This window comes from Haliotis rubra, unplaced genomic scaffold (genome assembly GCF_003918875.1).
Source record: "Haliotis rubra isolate DU_JTF1 unplaced genomic scaffold, ASM391887v1 Scf145, whole genome shotgun sequence".
Taxonomy (NCBI): Eukaryota; Metazoa; Mollusca; class Gastropoda; order Lepetellida; family Haliotidae; genus Haliotis; species Haliotis rubra.
The window spans coordinates 97,248-111,847 of record NW_025765392.1 but is presented as its reverse complement, the minus strand read 5'-3'; the positions used below and the strand labels follow the sequence as shown (position 1 = coordinate 111,847).

Here is a 14,600-nt window from a genome sequence, read left to right as displayed (position 1 = left end):
AGTGGTGGATGCCCTTGATGCAGGTTTCCAGGGCATTGTTTTCTTTCAAGTGGGAGAGAACGACGTGTCGGCGTCAACTGAGCCTCAGAACCTGGTTGAGGACTTGCTGGATCTTCTGGACTACCTTCGGTTGAAACGGCCGGGCTCCAGAGCAGTGATAGGAAGTCTGTTCCCGAGGGTAAAACCAAGGAACATGACGGTCTCTGCCACACAAGCGGAAGGCGGAGGAGACGAATCGGCGCTTGAAGGGATGTTGCGACACCGTCTGGATGCCACCTTTTGGGACCACAGCCAGCACATGAGGATGGGACCTGAACTGTTAGGCAAGGATGGCGTCCACTTGACGTCAAAAGCCAATGCCCAGTTCTGGCTTTCCATTCGTAAGTGTATGTGTAAGTACGTTTAAACGCACATGCCCTGTCCGGTAGATCATCATTTTATCGTAATTCCCAAACTCTATAATTGTCGTTTCGGCCCATTGTGTTGATATACAGCAGTGGCAAAAGGGTTCCGCGTGTGAGACGATCAGTGCAAACGGGACGCACAGATCAGTAAAATCTGAGCGCACGGGGCTTAGCTTGGGATGGCTTTAAGGGTGGGAAAACGTGACGACATCCGCACGTGTCGCACATGACGTGAAAGCTAAGACCCGGGGCTTTCGATCCATAGTAACGACAAAACCCTGTGGTCGATGTACAAAACATGACAAGCATCTGCAGCGTGAAATACGGCCGTAAATCGGGTCAAATCGGGCTTAAGAGCGCCTCGGCTTCGAACCCGTTAAAGACAGGTCACTTCTGATGATACCACCAGTTGGCCCTGGGAACCAGCTTCACGTCGATGTGCAACATGTCAATGGGTTGTGTATTTTTGTCGTCCACGCGACGTATAAAAGATGATCGCAGAGCAGGGCTCTTTTCTTGGTAAAAAGACATGTCTGTATCAGATGGCCCAATGGACGTGGACGTCCAACCAGGTGCCCCACGTCCACCCCGTGACGATCCCAGGTGCCTTGTGCACGTGGCAACATTTTCATATATGATATGCGTGCATATGTTTCTTTCTCCGGTTGCGAGACGATTAGTGCAAGCGGGATGCAGAGATCAAACCCCTTTTGATATGAAATCTGAGCTGTTTTGGCTCCCGTCACACGCACGGGGCTTAGCTTCGGGGGGCTTTAAGGGTGGGAAAACGTGACGACACCCGCACGTGTCGCACATGACGTGAAAGCTAAGACCCGGGGCTTTCGATCCATAGTAAGGACAAAACCCTGTGGTCGATGTACGAAACATAACAAGCATCTGCAGCGTGAAATACGGCCGTAAATCGGGTCAAATCGGGCTTAAAAGCGCCTCGGCTTCGAACCCGTTAAAGACAGGTCACTTCTGATGATACCACCAGTTGACCCTGGGAACCAGCTTCACGTCGATGTGCAACATGTCAATGGATTGTGTATAGTCGTCGTCCACGCGACGTTTAAACAACAACACCCACCGTGTCTGGCCCGTGATATAGGGCATAGAGATTTGGTAGCCTCCCTGAATGCGAGAGGCTACCCATTAGGCTGACGTTACGAGGGGGAATCCCCCTCCCGCCCATGCGTGAAACAAGGTCATAGCTCGCATCCTTATAGCGTGAGCCGACGCCATGATGAAAAAGTCGTCCGTTTGTATAATGGGACCAACGCATATGAATGTAAACTTATTGGGCGAAATAAACAACGACAATATACAACTTCTATACACAATATTTAATAAGCCTGTAAATCTAAGTAGCAACAGATGCTACTTTCACGATACATCACATCATAACATAAGCCTTTATATACATGATGGCTTACAATTTCAAACTGTTTCCAACCTGCTAATTATCATGTATCCACCGTATAGCATATTCCATATAATCCATGTGTTCGACATACAGCATGGTATATTCTAATATTCCATGAGATCAACAGTCACATTTTTTTTCACATGGTCATGTAAACAGGCCTTGTCATGTAAACACAGTCCTCACTCTCGTACGGATTCGTAACAGGCGTCATCCATAAGTACTCCCTGCTGAACAGAACACTGTCACAGGTTTATACATAGTTTTACACCATCCACTTGTATCCAACAATATATATATTTCGTGTTGCAGTGGCTTGTGTTTAAGACAGTCTTACTTTGTCCACACGCCTCGCTATACATAATATACTTGTAACTAGGTCAGTGTGTCAGTCAGCCAACCTTTCATATCGTTTTACACAACTATAATGCAAATCATGATTATGAAAACGTAACCACCAAGTTTTACAGTCATTTACACGCGTAATTATAGCAATACATTTATAAATAGTTGTATTAGCATTTCTTAAATTATGTTTCATGCACTGACATTTTGTAGTGTCATTTCGATGACAAACCCTAAAATCAACAATTAATTCCACGAAAAACTCGTAAGAACGAGGAGATGGTGTTTGTAATCTAAAACTCATTAAAAGACGTGAATATAGACCAGAAATGAATAGATAATGATTAATGAAAACACAAATAATGAGTGCAGATGAGCTATAATCGATTTTCAATCGTTTTAATTGGTTGTTCTCTCCGACGTCCGCGCCTGCCAAATAAATACAGTGTCATCGCGCGGGTCGTTTCATTGTCGATTGGACTGCTGCTGAGGTCAGATGTACGCCTTGTTCCCATAAATACCCAGACGTTTCTAAGACTACCTACTGGAAATCTATAGAAGTAAGCATTGCTACTTCACAATTTCAGTGGAGAAGTGATAGACTGGTAGTTGGTATTGTTTATTCAATATTTTTGTTATTTATTCAACATTTTAATTACTCATAACTTACGAATTAATTTATTTGTTATGTATTTATTAAATATTTTATTTGTATTGTTCAATTATTTTTCACATATATATGTAAAATAAACCTGATCCCCTGAATAATCTTCCGAAACAGATTATCTCTGCTAATCTTCTGCTTATACAAGTTAAGGGAAACAAAGTCAAAACGGATGATATGGATCTATTTGCATTCTTAGATTTTCATCAACACCAGGAATATTCTCCCAAATGTTTCCACAAATCTAACAGTGAAGATGATAAGCAATATCTTTATGAGCAAGAAAATCAAAACACTTGAAAGAAGCCTGCTTATGACCATTCGCTTATGTTGATGTGAGGTTAGTTGACATCAGTAGAAGAAATAGAATCAATTGTTTTTAATGATACTATATCTTTCTTGCGTGCAGAAATGTATCTGAAGAAAGGTCCAACTAGCCCACATAATCCGTACATGCTTCCAGTCAGGTGAATGTTCGAGAGGGTATTCCTTCATGAAAAACTACAGCTCAGGTTATTTTTCAAAGAAAAGTTCTTCATTATGTTTCGTTTGTCGTTATTCCGTCAGATCAGGGATCTCATGTCATTTCATGTTTTTTCAGCAGTCTATGTATTAGTTTATGTATATCTCATCGTCGTTGAACCATCCAGTGCATATCATCCTGCATCTCAGGTAACTATACAGAGGTTTCGTCACACTCTTCAGTATCTTAGTATTTGGAAATATATGGGATGTCATTCACTCATTCATTCATTCATTCATTCATTCATTCATTCATTCATTCATTCATTCATTCATTCATTCATTCATTCATTCATTCATTCATTCATTCATTCATTATGATGTAAGAGAGTAAGTTCAGAGGGACATACAAACACCTGGCTCTCGTATGAAAGACAATTTTATCATGCCACTAAGATTACATTCTTAGTGTCTTGAAAATATACTTACTAGATGTTTTCGCCATGTTTCTCCTCTAGCTAATTAATCGAATTGTGATACTGTTTGAACTTGTGACTTGGCGGCTTCACTGTCAAGTGCAGCCCTTAAGTTAAAGATAACTCAGCTGTAAAGTTGTGTCGTAAGTGTAAAATTCATTTGAATCAAAAGATTCAACTGTCAGAAATATTTCAGGATTTTGCTGTTTCTGTAACTTGCAATTTCGTAATGACAAATGTGTTGCGTTTTCAAATGAGTGAAAATCAAACACATTATCAAACTTGTTTCCTGATAAATCAACATTGCTAACATTTTCTAAACCCCAATGTGCATTAAACCATGAACCAAGTTAGAAGCCAGGAGAACAGTTTCCAGGTTGTGTGTGTTTTTGAAAGACGATTTCTTTGATGGTGTGTGAACCTCCTGATATATCAATTAAACCAAAATATCTAATTTTGCTTTTAGATTTACCTGATGCAGGTGAAGGTGACACTAGAATGAATCCAAAGAAGGGTGTTCCATACATGCTTGATGCTTACATGATTGAAGCAATTCATAGTAACTGAAGTTCACTTTACATTTTTGTGCCAAACTTTGATGGTAAAAAAACATGCAATGGCTGAATGCTGTTGCTAAACCTGACTCTTACTCAATACCAAAAATCAATGATTCCATCAACAAAATCAGTCAAGCAAGTGTCTCACCATGTTTGACCTATTGAAGGGATTTGGGCAGTTTCCACTACCTGAACGGACCATTCAGTTTAGTGATTCCAGACAGATTTTTATAAATACAAATAATTTCGGAAGCCACCCTCCAGTCTCTTATCAATCGTAATTCAAGCAGTTTTGAGGACGCCAAAAGCCTACACGGATGCATATTAGCACTCATTCAATATATGGGACAAATACTCCACACTGACCCGTGCCTTCTTCAACATATTCAGACTGAAGCCAGGTTGACAGCAAATTTGGAGAAATATTAATTTGTTCCTGCATGTGAGTAATTTTGGAGCCATGTCATGACCAACCCCTTCTAGAAACGATGGAGGTTATTTTAAAAGTTGTGTTTCAAGACGTAGTGACTGGATATCATGCACATCCATAGCTTTAACAAATCTAGCGACACACTGTTCATATGTTATATTGCATTATATTGTTAAATGCAAGTTAGACTGCATGTTCCAGATGTTTGTTTAAGAGACAATAGGACCCTGGAATAGAATGATAAAATATTTATCATCTGTCAACATGGCTGGTGAGAGATGTTCCAAGAATTATTTAGCAGAATAGACTTTTTATTCCTGGTAGTTGTTGTTTATACTAAAATAATGTTATAATTGTGAATGTAGTCATTGTTTGTTATAAAAGCTAAACATGTGACAAATAGAAATATTATACGCTAGTGAAATATGAGAATAAACTATTGGAAAGGATTATTCTTTTCTACATTAAAGGCACACAGATAAGTATTAGATATGAATGGTGACAATAAACATGGAAAATATACTCAACGAACTGACGTGCATTTTGTGCATGAAAACAAAGAACCCCAAACCAATATACAGGAAAATGTTGTTGTACATATGTACATCTATAACTGATAAAGAATAGTTGTGGGAAACAAGCGGTTTCTTTATATCAACTGATATACTAAATCGACAGGAATCTTAAGAGGTCCATCACTGTTATCACTTGAATACAATCTTGGTCAAATGAAAATGGGAATGAACATTGTGAACTCCTTTGCCAGAAACTGGCCACAGTGTGGGGAGAGTTTCTGGACTTTGGGGTTTCTAGAATTTAATTGTGACGTTGACCTATAATCATGAAAATGAAAATGAACATTTCTTATCATTATTAAATTTGCAGATCATGCATATCCATACCTATCATCACATTTGACGTTTACAGTACGTGTCTTCCAGCAACCCACTGTCGATATGTTATAGGAAAACGCATGTAGGACTACATGTTTCATAGGAGACCATGCGACGCTAGAATGAAGTGATAAAATATATGCGTATTTTCTGTCAACATAGTTGGTTACAGATGTACAAAGGATATTTGGTAGAGTAAATGTACCGGGACATTGCTATACACATGTACATCTAAAGCTGAAACAAACAGATACTTTCTATCAACTGACATCATAAATCGACATTAATCTCAAGACGCGGATCACATTAATCACTTACATAAGACGTCGGTCTATAATCGTGGAAGTGGAAATGGATGTTTCCTATGATTATGAACTGTATTTAGTCCACCTGTTGTTGCCACGGATTTCAGTTGCTCGGTGATTGTTCCAGACTAACAATGGTAGATATGTTCACAATTATCAATTGTCATCAACGTCTTATTAATAACTTTCAACACGTTAGATTCCAGCGGTTTATCTGAGATCCTTCCACAGAGTCCCGTCTCCGTCGTCCTGGTAATCCTCTGCACGCAATATGCATTTCTCCTCTACAACATTCAGCAGACGCTCAGGCAGGTCCTCCACCTGTACGGGGCCCACAAGTAGCACAATGATCCGGTTAGGAATCAGATCCGTTACCGAGTAAAGTGCTGCATCAATGGTAAATTGGGACCACTGAGAACAATCTTGAAGGAAGTCATCTGAAATCACCAGAACAGACTTCCAACTGTTAGTGATACCGCAAATAATACCGTCGGCGATAGGAACACCTGGAAGAACATCCCGATCCTTCAGAAACAGACGCACAGGCTGATTACACAGTTCCAGCTCTGGTCGTACTTTCCGATAGACGAAAGGAATGTCAGCCTCACAATACGCGACAAAGAAGGTGAAATCAAAATCTTTGGCTGTTAAATATTGGATGCCCAACCCAAATAGTTTCAGCAAAGCATTACGATATCGCACTGGATTGTTGGAGACTATGTATACTGCAATAATTGAAGTAAACATTACAACCATTAATGTAACTGTGATGCTAAGCATCAGTTTGCCTGTACAGTAGTGAAACAATCTTTCATGATGTTGTGCCACATCCACAGTTCCTGTCATTGTGCCATTATCCAGAATGCAAGGGAAGTTCCTGTCAGTCTCGTAAATGACAGGTGTATCCACCAACCAAAGAATGAAGTCCAGATTTTCACAGCTACACGAAAAGGTGTTCCCTTTGAAAATAAGTTTGAGGTTGTTCTTTTCAAATGACAAATCCAGTTTTGATCTTGTGCCTTTATCCAACTGTCCAATCAGGTTGAAGGACATGTCGATAAGGATAAGCCGTGGATATTCAATGGTTTCAATAGGAATGGTGTCAAACTCATTGTGAGATAAATTTAGATGAGCGATTGTATTAGAAATTGGACGAAGTGATATATCAGTCAGTTCATTCATTGAAACATCCAAGTATTGTATTGATTTCAGAGGACTGAATACACTATGTTCACTAAAGGATTTATGGGCAAATTGTAACTTGCAATTTCGTAATGACAAATGTGTTACGTTTTCAAATGAGTGAAAATCAAACACATTATCAAACTTGTTTCCTGATAAATCAACATTGCTAACATTTTCTAAACCCCCAATGTGCATTAAACCAAGAAACAAGTTAGAAGCCAGCAGAACAGTTTCCAGGTTGTGTGTGTTTTGAAATTCAATTTCTTGTATGATGTTTGAAGATCCTGATACGGCAGTTAAACCAAAATATCTAATTTTAGGAGGCAATGTGAATGTTACTGTTATGTTTTTACCTAATGTTTCATAACTTTGAGTCCTTGGAAAGTCACCGTCTATTTTCTGCAGGCTGCAATCGAAATATTCAAGTTTGGAAAATCTAAAAGGAAAAAACCTAGTACAAAAACATCCCCAACAAAAATGTTGTCAGACAAATCTAGAACTTTCAAACAACTTTCAAATGGATCTTGGTAGACTGCTGCATATTCGACTAAGTATAATTGGTTGCTTCTCAAAGATACTTCAGTGACACATATTTTAGTCAGATAATGCATGCTTTCTTTAGTTAGGCTTTTATCGACAAGGTCTTTTTCATCTCGCATTTTGTTCTTGTATGTACCATTGAACCAAATCCTGGTCATGTTCAGATTTACGAAGGGATAGAGAAGACGTAAAGCGTTGTGGTTTCCTATGTGATTGTGGGTTAGTTCCAACTGTTTTAGAAACAATAGTGGCTCCAGAACGCCTGGCTCACAGTCTTCTATACCACAATGATTTAAAACCAAAACCTGAAGCTTTGTTTCATTTAAACTCTGAAATGTTTCATTTCTTAAATTTTCTGTTGAACATTTGCCTCCGTATATAAACCTGGAGTCCATCTGGAGTACTTTCAGATTTGTTAGGTTGGAGAATCCTGGACCAAACAAAGGATCAGGAACTGAGTCGATATACAGACTGTGGAGCTTGACGAGATGAGGAAACACCCAATCCGGATATGAACTCATTTCAGTCTTTTCAAGATTTAGAGTTTGCAAACTCACAAGGTCACGAAAGACTTCCTCAGGGAAAGACACTCTGTTTGATCGCAGCTTGTTCCGAGCAAGGAGAAGTTTGGTGAGACTAAACAAGCCCCTGAATGCCTCTGGTTCCAACTCTGACAGCGGGTTTCTGTTGATATTAAGGTAGATGAGCTTCCTAAACTTGTAAAATGTGTTATTTGTGAGAATTTTCAGATTATTTTCACTCATATCCAGAGCTGTTATATTTTCCGGAAGGTAGTCTGGAACATGTTGAAGTTTTCTTCCAGTACAGTCAGCAAACAAACCTCCATATTGCATGTCAAAATGCAAGGCACAAGTCTGTTCATTTCCTTGGCACAATGTGAATGTCAGCAAAACAAGGAGAGTCCTCAACATTGTGTCTGAAACAACAAACAGTGCATGGACATCGCTCATCGTATACATTATTTTGTTGACATCAGAATAACATCTTATGCAATGCTAATTCATTCATCTGGTATTTGTTTTAATGTGTTGAGCCATGCTTTCTCCAAAGTTACAATTAATTCCAAACGTAACTGCAACTGGCAATTGTTAAAGATACGCCAACATAGGCAAGGCGTGGCTTGCAATGTTATGACGTTGGTTTGATGCGAGCATGTGCGATTTGCACCGCACTTAAAAGCTTGCTGTAGGCATAATGTCACTGTTATGTGTCTTACCTGTGTATGAACTCAAGTGAATTAAAATACTCATGATGATTAAAACAAATCAGGACAAATTACAAATATGGGAACAAAGAACTACATTTTCGTTATGCACATAATCTACCACGGTAAACGTAACGGTTTATTGTTACATGATAGCACTATCCATTGCGTAAAAACGCTCCAGGGCCTAGATTTTCGAAGCGATCTTAGCGCTAAGATAGTCATAAGTTCATCTTAATGGCACCTACGACTTTCTTAGCGCTAAGAGAGCTTCAAAAATCTAGGCCCAGGTGTTTAAAATTGTACAGAAGGGAGTTGTGTTTGCTATATTTAGACGAGTTCTGGAAGTTATACCACTGGGTTCTACATCCCTACGGGCCATTCTTCTATATTCTGACCCAGGGAGTTGGGGAATTTTCTTCAGTGTTTCTTTTAACGGTTGTTGCAGTTACTATATCTGTCTATATTGCAATAATCCTAGAATGCATCATACTGCTTTTGAATTTGTAGTGCCACTTTAATTTATACTGTCACTGTAATACCTGTACATGTGTTGTCATTTGTACTATTTTGGAAACATAGCTAATTTAGAATTATGGAATATCACATTGCCTTGTCTGTTGGTTGCACTGCGTTACGGACTGATTTCTGCTGAACTCCTGCATCGTTTTCAACCTGGGAATCAGCTCGGAACAAGTATTAAAGGACAAGGAAAAAATCCCAGCTCTTGTATATAAATAAACACATTATGAGAACGAGCTCTGTGCACTCCGTGTAACGTACAACTCTCAATGCATAAACACATGATTCAGTGGCACAATATTGTATATTGCCTCTTGGGAGAGATCGAATTAAATGTCACCAACAGTGTAATACACTTCAAACACTGTCACACAATGAGTAACACCGCATTTTACTGAATGTCAAAGGAACATTTGAACAAAGATGAAACACTGACATTGCTCAATGTACCTGACTGAATGTCAACAGAAACAGTGGAATGTAATTGAAACACCGTCACACAATGAATAACATCGCGCTGAATACAGATGAAAAACTGTAACAAAATGAATAACGTTGCACCTTACCCCATTTTATACATGGTCTCTGATAGTCGATAACTATAAAGTGGCACAAAAGCAGTGAGCTGGCTATTGTTTATCATTCTTTTTTCCAAAGCTTCTTATACTTATCTCACCTGTTGTTTCAAGGTCTATATCTTCCTAACAAACTGCATCTTTAGTTATGTACATAAAACGTCCGGAGTATCCAGAGTGACACCGTCAGCCTCCGTTCTTCTCACAGGTGTGGTGTCTCCGACCCTATCCCCGACAACTTTAACACAGCAGCGTTCCCCGAAAGAGGAGTTCCTGCTTGTTTAGGTTCAGTGAGCACAGTCATATGTTGTAAACACTATCATATGAGATAGCTCAGGTAGGATGTTACCCATGGTGATACTCCATCGGTTGTACTCGGCACAAACATATGCAATGGCAACTGTGTACCATCGGCTTGTTTCTGTGGGGAGATGATGGTTACCTTGTAATCTGTATCAGGTCAAGATTAAGCTGATGGTTCAGTGACATGTAACTGCTTAAACACAGAACACTAGAAACTCTTTGAAGAGGAGGTCAGCTATCCAATCCTCATAATATTGGTCTGTCAGGATATACTGAGTCAAAAAAAAAAAACTTCACATTCTTTCTACAGGGCACTATAAAAGAACAAGAAATGGTAAAATGGTTAAATTGTTATTATCTCATTGCTGAGATCTGTGTGTACTCGATACACTGACAGTGCCATAATCAGTTCCATTAGGCTACACCGCCGTTCCAAAACATGGGTATACAGAATGTCAAGTCACAAGAATAAAAATGCGAAATTTCTCAGTTAAATATCGTGTATGGCCGCCCCGCGCATTCACCACTGCCAAACACCGTCTCCTCATCGACTGCCTGATGCTTGTGAACACGTGGTTGGGGATTCTGCGCCATTGCTCTTGCAAGGCAGTGCCAAGTTCCTGCAAATTCTGAGGTTGGTTCCTAAGACCACGAAGCCTTCTCCCAAGTGCATCCCAAACGTGCTCTATTGGATTAAGGTCAGGGGACCTCGATGGCCAGTCCATGACGTTGATTCCAGCGTTTTGAAGGAAATTTCGTGTCAACATCGCGGTATGCGGCCGAGCATTATCATGCTGGAACTGTAGACCTGGGCCATGAGCCGCCATGAAAGGAACGAGTTCAGGGGTGAGCACCTGGTCGCGGTAAGCAGCAGCTGTGAGGTTTCCATGGATGACCAGAAGTCGGGAACGGTTGTTCCCACAGAAAGCACCCCACGCCATGCAACTTCCGCCCCCGAATCTGTCGACTTCCTGTACACAACATTGGGCATACCGTTCACGACGTCGTCTCCAGACTCTATGCCTGCCGTTCGCGAATCTGAGGGTAAACCTGGATTCATCGCTAAAGATGACTCGATTCCAGTCTCTCTGGGTACATCGGAGGTGACGTTGGGCCCACAGCAGACGTTGACGTTGATGAAACGGCGTCAATATTGATCCACGATATGGACGTCGAGAATGGAGATTGGCAGCCCGCAACAGATTTCGAATGGTCTGTGAGGACAGTCGACCTCTAAACATCTCAGCCCTGGTTCGTGTAGCCGGCAGAAATCTGTCACGTAGGTGACGTAGGACGATTTGACGGTCTTCTGCTCGTGACGTCACACGTCGACGACCCGACCTTGCTCGATCAGAAGTGGTGCCAGTTTGTTGTAGACGAAGGCTGCATCCCATTGCTCTTGCGACGTCAATAACTGATCTTCCCGCTTGCAACATGCCAACGGCACGTTCACGTTGCACATTTGACAATCGTGGCATTTCCAGTACCGTTAGAACTGTGGTTTAAAAGTGTTTTTTCAATTCTTGAGGCCAATGCAGACACGTGCATATGAAGAAAACTTCGATGCAAAGATCACGTGATCGACTGCACGTGCAAAACCTGATTTAGCACTAACGTCATTTGCACGACGAATGGATGGGTTTGAGTGGGTTTTGCTAACGTTTTTCTAGAGTCGAAAGATAGGGATCCCATTTCGGATACATAGATGTATCATCAGAGAAAAATTATTCATTATTTTTCAAATTACATTTTGTGAAGTTTCTTTTTTGACTCAGTATATTTCACCTCAGTGCTTCTGATAGCATACGTAATTAAACCCCATCCTCTCCGGTACAGCTTTAATAGAATTTAAGAGAGGAAAGTTGTACTACTAGTACATTGATACAGCTTATACATAAGTCGATCCACAACATTCACTAAGCTATTTTGGGAAAGTAAAACTTTATTCCAATAAATAATCATTCCAGTTGTTGATCATTTCTAGAGGCTATCCTCCATGTTCGCCATAAACCATAAAGTTTCGAGTTGACAGCTTAACTTTAAGTATACGCTTGCTATAATATAAGCAAGTTCGTCAATCAGAATGGACTTTCAAAGCCTCACACGTCAAAAACATATGGACGTTTCCGACTTTTGTATCTTTGCCAAAACAACCAACATGGTTCTCGAGACTTGCTCGCACAAACGATTTTAAGCATGATAAAGTATATCACATACAGCACCTTTAGAAGTATTGCGCCATCTTCCGGTCTCAACAGGAATGCTTTTCTTTCACGTTCGAAAGTTTAGCAATGGATGTGATACTGGTTCAGGAAGCGATGGTTGCATAGGGTGGTGTAGAACCATACACATGCTCGTGGGTTTCACCTAATGGGTACAGGTCTGAAAAGTGCATCATATCACTTCTGATTGTCTCTCTGCAGTAAGCCAAAAGGCACTGATATAATATAGTGAGTGAGTGAGTCTAGTTTTACGCCGCACCTAGCAATATTCCACATACATGGCGTCGGTCTGTAAACAATCGAGTCTGGACCAGACAATACAGTAATCATCAGCATTAGTATCGATCCATACAACTGAGATACGATGTCAGGTGTCAACCAAGTCAGCGAGCCTGACCACCCGATCCCCTTAGTCGCCTCTTACGACAAGCATGGGTCACTGAAGATCAATTCTAACCCGAATCTTCACGAGTCCTGATATACCTGGAATGCCGTTGAAAGTAACGAAAAAGTCTAACTCGATTTCTCTATGCATAACTGGCCTTGATCACCTATATCTCTTCTGAAGTATGCACGGTATATACATGAACATTAATGTCCAAACATGCGATCGTACCCTAACATACATGTAAAGCACGTGCTTCAAGCAATATGTCAAAAGCTATGGGTCCTTTCAAGCGCATTGGGGTATAAATTTCATAATGGTAATTGCAGTTTTCTAAACAGATTTAAAATATGACCGTGCTAAAAATTACTTATCTTGACATGACAAGACATCCACTCTCAGAAATCACAAAGTGTAGCATGTATGACGCAGGGCTATGCTGTCGGATGAGGTAGATAGATAGGTAGATATCTTTATGTCTTTATATCCTCCACGATTGAAGATTACAGGTTGCTGAATAACATTATACATGGACACAGATGTAATTTAAATGGCAGCAAGAGGTATGCACATAACATCTTTACAATGAAATGAGGTTGCAAAAGATGATAAAATGTCTTTAAATCGGGATCATACAGTCTCTCCACGTTTCAAACGGAACATCCGAGAAACAGTCAGGTCCACCTCCAATCATAAATGACATAATGGCATCGTCATCATTAGACCGCCAGTCAACAAAGGTATTCATCAATGACATCACATAGACTTTCAAACAGTCCATTTCTTACAAGCATCGTGACAGGGCAGATAAGGATGTGTTTGACAATGCCATCAGCTACTCTTCCACACTCACATTCACCAGATTGGACTTTGCTGCCACCGAGTCTTGGTATTGTTGAAAAATCGTAAACTCTGTCAGGAGCATGAATAGCGAGCTGCCATATATTTAGTGTACAATGTTGTCTTATCAAGGCGTATCTATTCAAATCCTTTCTGACAGATATGTGTCTCTGTAATGATTTAGTCTCCACTCGACTTGAGAGGAAACAGGTGGCTTCCGGTGACGTAAACGATCGTCCAAGACCTGGAGGATCAATCACCGAGTCCGAATTTGTTAGACAAGACGGGAATCAAAAATTGCCGATGTCACGTTGAATTGTAACAATGACACGACGCAATCCCAGGACCCAAGAACGGGGCCGAAGAAAAGAATGGGAGTCTGACTCTCCATCAGCACAATTAGCATGAGACTGGCGGTCTAAGGGAACGTCGTCCGATCAGGCGACCCTTCATCGCAGATAGGCAAAGGAAGGAAAGTCTGGCCTGGTGCAAGCTCCAGGAAAACCGCAATTTGCGAACTTGTCGTAGGGTCGTAAGACGTGGAGACGAACGACGCATATCACCAGAAGATGATCCATGCAACCGTACCATTTGTTTGTGGCTCAGTGATGGTGTGAGGTTGCGTTTCTGATGACTGCAATTTTTATCTCATTGTAGCACTTGGGATACTCAATGGCCAACGTTAACAACAGGAGGTACTGGAGATTGCCGTCGTGTAATATTTTGACATTCATTCGGGGATGACAACGATAGGCATCATCGCTCTCAAGCCGTCATCACAAATTTACAGAACAACGCAATCGAAACATTACCATTGCGCCCCAGGAGACCCCACATGAAC

The 14,600-nt window shown here is 40.7% G+C and overlaps 2 protein-coding genes across 2 annotated transcripts; both read right to left on the bottom strand.

The window, feature by feature from the left end:
- Positions 1 to 5,201: 5,201 nt before the first annotated feature.
- Positions 5,202 to 7,015, bottom strand: LOC124269428 (toll-like receptor 4). The gene has a single exon (XM_046704432.1). It carries the CDS (start codon positions 7,013 to 7,015, stop codon positions 6,173 to 6,175), a length of 843 nt encoding a protein of 280 aa, XP_046560388.1. The 3' UTR covers positions 5,202 to 6,172.
- On the bottom strand, positions 6,495 to 8,619 carry LOC124269470 (insulin-like growth factor-binding protein complex acid labile subunit). The gene is made up of 2 exons (XM_046704474.1): positions 7,501 to 8,619; positions 6,495 to 6,569 (listed from the first exon to the last, which is right to left on the bottom strand). The coding sequence occupies exon 1, from the start codon at positions 8,617 to 8,619 to the stop codon at positions 7,540 to 7,542; it is 1,080 nt and encodes a 359-aa protein (XP_046560430.1). The 3' UTR covers positions 6,495 to 6,569; positions 7,501 to 7,539.
- Positions 8,620 to 14,600: the final 5,981 nt, after the last annotated feature.